The following is an 11,640-nucleotide window of genomic DNA, read 5'->3' on the forward strand; positions in this document are numbered from 1 at the left end:
TACATGGTTGATGCCTACAGTAGCATGGAAGAGTCCAGGTTGGTGTGGATACGAAACAACCAAGCTTCCCTACGCGCTGAAGTCTATCAAGGGTTGATGGACATGGTGAATACAGCTGATGGGACATGTACTGTGCTTAGCAATGCTGCAGGGCATAGGGTGGTGTTGCCTTCTTCTTTTACGGGAGGGCCTCTGTATATGTGTCAGCTATACCAAGATGCTATGGCAATTGTCAGAAAAAGGGGCAAACCTGATTTATTCATAACATTCACCTGTAATCCCAAATGGCCTGAAATATCTATAGCATTGTTGCCGGGGCAAACTGTGCAAGACCGTCCAGATTTGACAGCCCGTGTGTTTTTCCAAAAGCATAAGGACATGATGCAGTCAATTACAAAACATAATTTGTTTGGGAAGGTGGCTGGATATGTGAGTGTCATAGAGTTTCAAAAGAGAGGTCTGCCACACTCACACATATTGTTGATATTAGAAAGTGGTTTCAAACCCGTGGAGATCGGTCACTATGACCGATTAGTGTGTGCGGAGTTGCCAGATAAGGCTATGTTCCCAGAGTTGCATGATATTATTGTGCAGTGTAATGTCCATGGTCCGTGTGGTGCACTAAATCCATCTGCAACTTGCATGGTTGATGGAAAATGCATTCATCATTATCCACGTGGATTCTCACAGACGACTACTATTGGCAATGATGGCTATCCAGTTTACATGCGTCGTGATGATGGTAGAAAGATACAAGTGAAAGGGGGTGTGATTGATAATCGTTGGATTGTGCCATTTAATCCTTTCCTCTCCGTGAAGTACAAGGCACATATAAATGTTGAAATATGCTCCACAATCACTGCAGTTAAGTATTTGTATAAATATGTATACAAAGGTCATGATAGAGCCATTATCAAGATGCAGGTAAATAATGCAGGAGAGCAAGGGCATTTGCACAACATAGTTGATGGTGGCATTGATGAGATTAGTAGTTACTTAGATGCACGTTACGTGTCAGCATCAGAAGCATGTTGGCAGATTTATGAGTATGCCACGCACGATGAAAAACCCGATGTGCAAAGATTGCAGGTTCATCTTCCAATGCGCAATAATGTCATCTTTCGAGATGATGATGATTTGCAAAATGTTGTAGGCAGAGAACAAAATCAAAAGACCACCCTCACAGAATGGTTCACTTATAATCAGTTGCAATCTGACGCAAGCAACTTGCTGTATGGTGACTTGCCAGACAAGTTGGTTTGGAACAAAACCAATAAGTAGTGGACTAGAAGACAAAAGGGGAATACCATAGGTCGGATGTACAATATTTCTCCCTTAGCTGGTGAGCTCTACTTCATGCGTATGCTTCTTAATGTGTGCACGGGATGCAAGTCCTTTGATGACCTACGTACTTTTGACAGCCAAGTGTACCCTACTTTCAAGGCAGCATGCATAGCACGGGGATTGTTGGAGAGTGATGATGAATGGTTTGTGTGTATGCAAGAGGCTATGTTTTATCAAAATAGTGCACACCTGAGACACCTATTTGTGACAATATTGGTTTTTTGTGAGCCAACGTCTCCTCGACTTTTGTGGGAAAAATTTTCCCTTGAGCTTTCGGATGATTTTTTTAATATATTGGAATCAAGTATGGGGAATTTAATTGGTCATCGTGAACTAGCAATAAAGAAGGCTGTATTGCACTTGGAGCACATTCTTCAACAACATGGGCGAAGGTTGGCTGAGTTTGACGGAATGCCTGTTGTAGATAGAACATCTTTGTTAGAAGCTGGAAATGGCTTATTGCAAGAAGAAAGAATGTTTGATTGTGTGAAAGAAGCAAGACTACCCAGCAAATGGAAATGTCCTTGAATCACTGTCAACGTGCTGCATTCGATCGGATTTTGGCAAGGGTCTATGGAGATGGTGGTGAGGTCTTTTTTCTAGATGGTATAGGAGGGTCTGGAAAGACCTTTCTCTACAATTGCTTGCTCTCTCGATTGCGTGGGGAGGGGCTCATCGCTTTGGCATGTGCATCTTCTGGGATTGCTGCATTGCTACTAGCCAATGGACGCACGACACACTCACGATTCAAGATACCGTTGGAGCTGGATGGTACTAGCAGTTGCAATATTAAGGTTAATAGTCAACTCGCAGATGTTTTGAAGATGGCTAGGCTGATAATATGGGATGAGGCACCCATGACTCACCGGTTTGCTTTCGAGGCACTAGACAGAACTTTACGAGATATCATGTCCAATGAGCAACTTTTTGGTGGGAAGGTGGTATTGTTGGGGGGGGATTTTAGGCAAGTCTTGCCAATTCTTCCAAAGGCAGGACGAGAGGACATTATCAATGCTACCTTATGCCACTCAAGGATTTGGGGTCACACTACAATATTGAAGTTGACGCAAAATATGCGGGTCCTTCAGAATGGTGATAATTGTGCTGAGCAAGAGTTCATGCAATGGGTTCTGGACATTGGCAATGGGATAAATAGATGTACAAAAGAAGATACTGTTGTGATTCCATCGCATATGCTTTTAGAGACAAAGTCCATGGAAGGCCTCATTGGATGGGTGTATCAAGGGCTTGCAACTGTTTTGGACTGTGCAACATACTTTCGAGAGAGCGCTATTCTTGCACCTCAAAACACCGAGGTTGATGCAATTAATGCTATGGCATTGAAGGCAATGCCCGGTGAGGAAAGGGAGTACCTAAGTGCAGACTCAGTGGACAACTTAGGGGGAGATTCCTTTTTGTTTGCAGTCGAGTATTTGAACAGTCTTGATCTTGGTGGTGGATATTCCCCGCATCGGTTGGTTTTGAAAAGGAATGCTCCTATAATTTTGTTGCATAATTTGAATCCTCGCCAGGGTTTGTGCAATGGGACATGGTTGATATGCAAAGAGTTTCACACAAAAGTGTTAGAAGCTAAAATCATTACTGGTAACAATGCTGGTGATAGAACGTTTATTCCAAGGATAACATTCATTCCGACCAACCTTAAACTTCCATTCGACATGAGGAGACGGCAATTTCCTATCCGATTGGCATTTGGCATGACAATCAATAAGTCACAGGGTCAAACATTGTCAGTTTTGGGGCTGTACTTGGCGACACCGGTATTTAGTCATGGCCAATTATATGTGGCATTTTCACGTATCCGAGCATCAAACGCTGTTAAGGTTTTCATTTCGCAGGGTGCGTCTGATGCCAGGGGTGAGGAGATGGATAATACTTCTACCACAAATGTTGTGTACAAGGAAGTTTTGCAATTGGCAACAGCAAGAGCCTAGGAGTATGACATTGCTCTTTCAATCCCTCCTCAGACTTTCTTGGGTGGAAAATCTTCATTTCGGTAATCTTTGTATAGCTTTTTTTAAGTTCTTTCAATATTCCAACTATCATAGGTCTTTGGGAATGTTGGCTATTTATACAAAGATAGATTGAGACGTAATATTTCATGACTTTGTCCTTGATAATGTTTGGATTTCATTTTTCATTTGAGTTATGGGTTTGTAATACACTAGAGGCTATTTTCTCTTCAAAGCCTATTGTTTTTTTTCAATATATGTAGATTGACACGTGCATTCTTTTTTTGCAATGTGATAGGATGTCTAGGCAATTCACGTTTGTCACCGAAACAAGAGCACAGGTGCAAGGTACATAGTTGCTTGACAACCATGTTTTATGTTGACACATTTAATAGTATAGTTACTCACTTTTTAGAAAATTGTAGATCCTGCGGGCTGGGGATCTCTGGAGAGCGCGCAACTGTTGTTGGATTTGCTTGAGCTGGAGAGCTACCTTGGGTAAGAACTGTGTACATTGTTTAATGCTTTATTTTTGTTAAAACAAAAGTTTTTTTGGATTATATTTGAGTGGGAAAACATGCTATTGTTTGTCTTTTAGGAGTATTCCTGATTCAAGGTTTCTAATGAATCTCCATGTCCACAATCCTTTGGATGGACGAGTCCATTTGGGATATTACGCTATCCTGGCTTGCCGGCTTCATAGGGGTGATGGACCACAGACCATCACTGTTCACTGGCTGGGATACTATGAATGTGTGCGGACACGAATTTTCTATCGAGGGCAAAATGGGGACTACACGTATACCTTTCTTAGCATTGTTGACAGCCCTTTGCGTCTGAGTAAGTACTCTAAAAAATGAGTTGGGTTTTACCAACATACATATATAAAACTTTTATGGCTCAATAATTATAGTTCCTAAATTATCTTTCTATGTGATGCTGGTCCAGATACGATTGTTGGTACTCCGTTGTATGTTCGTAGCCACGGTGGACGCGGCGGACGTGGTGGACGTACAATGAATGGCCGTCGCAGGCTTTTCCCTGCAGTACATGGCTGCAGACTTTTCCCTTAGGGATGTTTGTGTGTGTATTGTAGATTTTGTATGTTCAGTTATGACTTTATTTTGCAGATGTGTATTTGGATATATCAATCAGTTCTTTGATGTAGCTATTGCATGTTTAGACATGTGACTGCACTTTTGGATGTGATATTTTTTGAAGTACTATGTCATAGAGAAGTTTATTTTGGACGTGGCGGATGTGGAGTACATGGCTGGCACAGGCTTTTCCCTATAGTGCATGGCTGCAGACTTTTCCCTTTAGGGATGTTTGTGTGTCTACTGTAGATTTTGTATGTTCAGTTATGATTTTGTATGCAGATGTGTATTTGGACATATCAATGAGTTCTCTGGTTTCACTTTTGGATGTAATATTTTGAAGTACTATGTCATAGATATTTTTTTTGGTTAGAATATGTTGCTGGATTTAGATATTTTAGCATCTTAAGACCCAGCAGAGCGGGTCGCTAGCCCATCGTAGACGGGTCAGGTTACTCGAAAGAGTTTCACACGAAAGTGTTAGAAGCTGAAATCATTATTGGTACCAATGCTAGTGATACAATGTTTATTCGAAGGATAACATTCATTCTGACCAACCTTAAACTTCCATTCGACATGAGGAAACGACAGGAGCGCAGGTGCACGGTACATAGTTGCTTGACAACCATGTTTTATGTTGACATGTTTAATGGTATAGTCGCTCACTTTTAGAAAATTGCAGATCCTGCGGGCTGGGGATCTCTGGAGAGCATGCAACTGTTGTTGGATTTGCTTGAGCTCGAGAGCTACCTTGGGTAAGAATCATGTACATTGTTTGTTGCTTTATTTTTTTGTTAAAACAAAAGGTTTTTTTTTAATTATATGTGAGTGGGAAAACATGGTATTGTTTGTCTTTTAGGCCCTGTTCGTGATTCAAGTTTTCTAATGAATCTCCACATCCACAATCCTTTGGATGGACGAGTCCATTTGGGATATTACGCTGTCCTGGCTTGCTGGCTTCATAGGGATGATGGACCACAGACCATCACTGTTCGCTGGCTGGGATACTATGAATGTATGGGGACACGAATTTTATATCGAGGGCAAAAGGGGGACTACACATACACCTATGTGAGCATTGTTGACAGCCCTTTGCGTCTGAGTAAGTACTTTAAAGAATGAGTTGGGTTTTACCAACATACATGTATAAAAGATTTATGGCTCAATAATTAATGTTCCTCAATTATCTTTCTATGTGATGCTGGTCCAGATACAATTGTTGGTACTCCGTTGTATGTTCATAGCCATGGTGGATGCACCGGATGCGGTGGACGTGGAGTGAATGGCTGTCGCAAGTTTTTCCGTGCAGTACATGGCCGCAGACTTTTCCCTTAGGGATGTTTGTGTGTCTATTGTAGATTTTGTATGTTTGGTTATGACTTTATTTTGCAGCTATGTATTTGGATATATCAATCAGTTCTTTAGGCTTTTCCCTACAGTACATGGCCGCAAACTTTTTCCTTTAGGGATGTTTGTGTGTCTATTGTACATTTTGTATGTTCAGTTATGACTTTGTATACGGATGTGTATTTGGACATATCGATGAGTTCTCTGGTTTCACTTTCGGATGTAATATTTTGAAGTACTATGCCATAGACATTTTTTTTTGTTAGAATATGTTGCTGGTTTTAGACATTTTAGCATCTTGGCATCAAACACTGGGATCTCTGGAGAGCACGCAACTGTTGTTGGTTTTGCTTGAGCTGGAGAGCTACCTTGGGTAAGAACCATGTATATTGTTTGTTGCTTTATTTTTGTTGAAACAAAAGTTTTTATTTGAGCGGGAAAACATGCTATTGTTTGTCTTTCAGGACTGTTCCTGATTCAAGGTTTCTAATGGGAAAAGTCTGCGGCCATGTACTATAGGGAAAAGCTTGCGTCAACCATGTACTCCACATCCACCATGTCCAAAAAATAATTATGTATGACAGAGTACTTCAAAATATCACATTCAAAAGTGCAGATAGATGTCTGAACATGCAATAGCTACATCAAAGAACTGATTGATATATCCAAATACACAGCCGCAAATAAAGTCATAACTGAACATACAAAATCTACAATAGACACACAAACATCCCTAAGGGAAAAGTCTACGGCCATGTACTGCACGGAAAAGCTTGCGACGGCCATTCACTCCACGTCCACCATGTCCACCGCGTCCACCACGACTACGAACATACAAACGAAGTACCAGCAATCGTATCTGGACCAGCATCACATAGAAAGATAATTGAGGAACTATAATTATTGAGCCATAAGACTTTTATACATGTATGTTGGTAAAACCCAACTCATTCTTTAGAGTACTTACTCAGACGCAAAGGGCTGTCAACAATGCTCACATAGGTGTATGTGTAGTCCCCATTTTGCCCTCGATAGAAAAAATCGTGTCTCCTCATGTCGAATGGGAGTTTAAGGTTGGTCGGAATGAATGTTATCCTTCGAATAAATGTTCTATCACCAGCATTGGTACCAGTAATGATTTTAGCTTCTAACACTTTTGTGTGAAACTCTTTCCAAATACATATCCGCAGACAAAGTCATAACTGAACATACAAAATCTACAATAGACACACAAACATCCCTAAAGGGAAAAGTCTGCGGCCATGTACTATAGGGAAAAAGCCTGCGCCGACCATGTACTCCACATCTGCCATGTCCAAAAAAAATTTCTCTATCACAGAGTACTTCAAAAATATTACATCCAAAAGTGCAATCACATGTTTGAACATGCAATAGCTACATCAAACAACTGATTGATTTATATCCAAATACACAGCCGTAAATAAAGTCATAACTGAACATACAAAATCTACAACAAACACACAAACATCCCTAAGGGAAAAGTCTGCGGCCATGTACTATAGGGAAAAGCTTGCGACATTCGCCACATCCACCGTGGCTATGAAAATACAACGGGGTACCAACAATTGTATCTGGGCTAGCATCACACAGAAAGATAATTTGGGAACTATAATTATTGAGCCGGCAATCTAGAACAGTGTAATATCCCAAATGGACTCGTCCATCCAAACGATTATGGGCGTGGAGATTGTGTCTATTGTAGATTTTGTATGTTTAGTTATGACATTGTATGGGGATGTGTATTTGGACATATCAATGAGTTCTCTGGTTTTACTTTCGGATGTAATATTTTGAAGTACTATGTCATAGACATTTTTTTTGGTTAGAATATGTTGCTGGTTTCAGACATTTTAGCATCTTGAGACCCGGCGGAGCGGGTCACTAGCCCGTCGTAGACGGGTCAGGTTACTTGTATTATATAATGGTCCCTCATCCCTCTCCCCTCTTTAATGCCCTTCATATGGTCCCCCCCTCTCTCACGTAAGCTTCTCTCCCTCTCTCCCTCCCCCTTTCCCTCTCACGTAAGCTTCTCTCCCTCCCCCCTCTTTAATGCTCCCCCTCGCCCCCCCCCCTTTATCGTTAATTAATACCCCCCTTAAGTTTAATTATCCTTTATGCCCCCTCTCAACACACACTTGTAACTAATTAATTGATTTTTCACCCGGGGGGTCCTATTTACACAAGGCCAAGTTTCACATTTCATCAAGGATTCTATGTTTTCTATTGCTCCTAAACTTTAATCAAAATACCTTTACAAATCTTGATGCTTGCAAATTCTTGTCCTTTTTGATTGGCCATTCATCGTGCTTTAGGATATGACCATGCCTTGTGTGATAAACAATATTTCTCATATCATTATATCAAGTACAGTAGACTACTTTTGTCTACATGATCATGCCCTCGAGCGGGTCATGATATGTAAATCCTATAGATCATATGGTTCAAGGCCTACTTTTTACATCCCTGATCTTATGAAACTTATATGAGTAAAAGAATCCCTTTTCCATACAAATCTTGTAAGTTTTTTTTGAAAATGTATGATATCTTGCCATAAATATAAAAAATGATTTAAAAAATACTTTTCTATTAGACGCTTAACATGTTTGCTACGTGTTCCCCACGTGATCATGCCAAGCTATTAGAATATGTGCATTGATTCCTTCAATCCAAGGTGATAACTCTCTTTCTTTGGATATTTGTCAATGTTTTTAAGTCAACGAGATAGAAGATCAAAGAAAGATCAAAGCAGCAATTTCTAAGCTCGCGCATACATGGAATGATTATGTAGCAAGCTCGTCTTTATCATCCAGTAGCTATCCAACTTAATCATAGTAATCTTCGTTGTTAGTCAAATGTGCTTTGGCAAGCAGCATTTCGCCATAATCTCACTAATATTTTCTTGTGCATCAAACTAAGGAAACGACACTTAAACTTAGTAAGGAAGTCCGAAAATGTACGTATATTTTGTGGAAAATGCAAGATACAGCCCGCAGATTGTTACACTATGCCACAACAAAAAGTCAAAGCTTATTGTCTGCATACACTCCCCAATGTAACCAAGGCCCTATCACTTACAATGAGCTTGTCGACTTCACGAAAAGCAAATCGTTCCACTGCATTGCGTTCATCCCTTTTTGAACTTGAACGTATACTTAAACCAGCCGAAGAAGTTCTTGTTCCTGTCAACACCACTGCTAAGAGGACTCGTATAAGCTACCCCTGATCGAAATGCATAGTCACCCGTGCCTCCTACGATGGGCTTACTGCTGTTCTTACCAACTTCTTCCAACCCCACTCCACTGAACGTTCCCCAGTGATGGGTAGTGTTCACAACAAACGTCTCACTGACGAACACAACGCTGCCAGTTTGTGAGATCATAACAAACGTGCCTTGGACTCGGCCTATGGGGTGAGAACTGAGACGTTGCTCGATCAGGAGGGGCATGTCGAAACAATATATTTGGCCGAATTGAAAGGGCTGGGACTCGGAGGGTTGCCCACACAAAACGGTGTTGTATCCAGTGGTGCTATTGGCTCCCTGAATGGACATGTAGTTATAGGCACTGAAGGAAGATGGTTTGTGAGCGTAGGTGCTACGAAATGCATTGCCGGCAAGCAGGGAGATCACCATGGCGAGCAAGCGGCTCGAGCTGACAAGTTGAGTGCTCAGAATATTGGCCATCCTAGACGTGTAGATCAAACTCAGAATCCGTGAATGCTCAGGAGGAAAACGCTCCTACATAAATAGATACCCAGGGGCCGAAAGGTCCAGCCAAGCGTCGCTGCAGTTCCAGCGCAGCCGCGCCTCGTGGGGCGCGCTCTGGCATTTTTTTTCTCTCGTTGGAGTAAGGGAAGGCCTGGCAACCGCAATTTCGCCAGTCTATATCTTTCTTTCTTAGGACGTGCTTGCAGAAAGCCGCAGCTTGCAGTTCTATTCAACTCGGAGTGACTTTTGTAATGAACCGCTTGCACCTCTAAGGCATCATAGAGAAAGCGGGCGTTTGGTCTTATATTCCAATTAAGGAGTGATCGGCGACCAGACTGACTTTTCCCATCACTGATGTCCATGCATCCATTTGTGCATAGATTCGAGGAAAGTTCTAACATACATGGTTATATGAACTTCTCAAGATCTGGAACGCTCTGATTTAGTGCCAAAGCTGTGTGTTGATTACAAATACTGTTGGTAGATTTTAGGTCGGCACAGTGATTTTAGATCGGCACAGTGATATTTACCATTGGATCGAGGTTCAGTAAGCGCACAAAGCGCAGCCATTAGATCGATGGTTGGATTAATTCCACCACTGCAACCCGAAGACGGCATTCAGGGCCAAAGGTTGACGAGACAGGTTGCTGGACAATCGATTGGACCGCTGCAGGCGGAATATCAACAGTTGATCGGTCCAGCTCGTTGTCACTTAATGTGTCGTGAGGTGTATAATATTTGTGCTGTCTCCGCCATAGGTAGTTCCTGCGACTGAGGCGCAACTTGCAAGGAACTTTCGATCAATTACTATATAATCTTAGAACCGTATAATTTACTACAGAAAGTCAACTTATGTAGCGAAAGTAGGAAACTAGAGAATCTCTCAAGTGAAAGACCAATGTTGTCCGTTCATGAAGCATCCATTTTGGGAGGCGAATACATAGAAGTAAACATTGTTTTTTGGAAGGAAATCCGTATGAGAGAGTTATAGATGGTTTGAGTAGACTACATTTTTGATATGGTATAGTTTTCATGGTTTTCGTGTTTATTTCTCAAATATGGATTTTTATTTCGAATTAACGTCCAAAAAGGTGGATTTTTATAGAAAGACATTAAAAGAGTATAGAAAAGATGGTTGGAAATTATCTTATCTCTAGGTTTGGGGTCATTGTTTGCTTGGGTTTAGCCATTTTTCATGAGGTTCACAGACTTTTTTGAATATGGATATCTTGCATGACCCATAAATTATGCATTGCTCAACAGAATTCGGCAAACTTTGTCTTCAAGTTATAGTATACATTCCAAACTTGAACGTGAGAGCAAAAAATTATGGAATAAGGATTTGGAACGAGACTGTTAAAGTATTACAAGTGCTATGTTGTATGTGAAGCATGCATCCTGAAGACTATAGGATATAGCAATTTATTCAAAAACATCAAAATTTTATTCTATACATACATGCAACCAAGTAATCATTCAAAAGTACACTATGTGAGCATCTTTTCAACCCAATGGCATACCTAAATGAGATCATTATGCATGGGTTAACGGGCCTCCAACGTTGTACTAAAGTGACACATATTTTATTTGAGGGCATGCTCCATAGCTTTTTTTTTTTTGGTTGAAAACCAAAACGGATTGGAAATTAGAAATCCAAACTATTGGGACTAGTGCATGGTGGTCTTAAAACATTGATAGTTGTTGGTATTGGTATCTAGATTCACCCTAAAATGGAAGAAGTTAGAAAAGTGCAATTTGTGCATGTGAAAATATATTTTCATAAATCCAACACTATTTACAATTTTGAATTGTTTCTTTTTCCATGCACTTGCTTGCTATATGGCTCATAAGCATGCCAAAGCTCATTGCATTTAATAATATACAGCATCAAACCCGATAGCGTATCCTTTGGCCTATTTGTGTTTTGAAGCATTTTAGGCCACATTGCACTTGAAAACCGACGGCTGAAATTTTGCTACTCCCACAAATTTTGAACTTTCATGACTCTCGCCCATCAAATCTTAGAAGATTAAGTACTTGTAACCTGCCCCCGCCATGCAAATGCCTTGCAACCCGCACGCACCTCGATGTGACCTTGCGTAGACTTTGGTTTGCCATTTTCTTCTTTTAGGTAAGTTGCCTTCTGTTCTTT

The 11,640-nt window shown here is 40.9% G+C and overlaps 1 protein-coding gene across 1 annotated transcript; it reads right to left on the bottom strand.

The window, feature by feature from the left end:
* Window positions 1-8,906: 8,906 nt before the first annotated feature.
* Window positions 8,907-9,464, bottom strand: LOC147901641 (dirigent protein 12-like). The gene has a single exon (XM_087375195.1). The coding sequence runs from the start codon at window positions 9,462-9,464 to the stop codon at window positions 8,907-8,909; it is 558 nt and encodes a 185-aa protein (XP_087231321.1).
* Between the last annotated feature and the right edge of the window lie 2,176 nt (window positions 9,465-11,640).

The sequence above is a fragment of the Dipteris shenzhenensis genome, chromosome 5, assembly GCF_047967505.1.
Source record: "Dipteris shenzhenensis isolate YYH24624 ecotype China chromosome 5, Dip_SZ_1.0, whole genome shotgun sequence".
Taxonomy (NCBI): Eukaryota; Viridiplantae; Streptophyta; class Polypodiopsida; order Gleicheniales; family Dipteridaceae; genus Dipteris; species Dipteris shenzhenensis.

Excerpts from the sequence above, each read along its gene's own strand:
- LOC147901641 (XM_087375195.1), bottom strand. The coding sequence starts at position 9,464 with ATGGCCAATATTCTGAGCACTCAACTTGTCAGCTCGAGCCGCTTGCTC.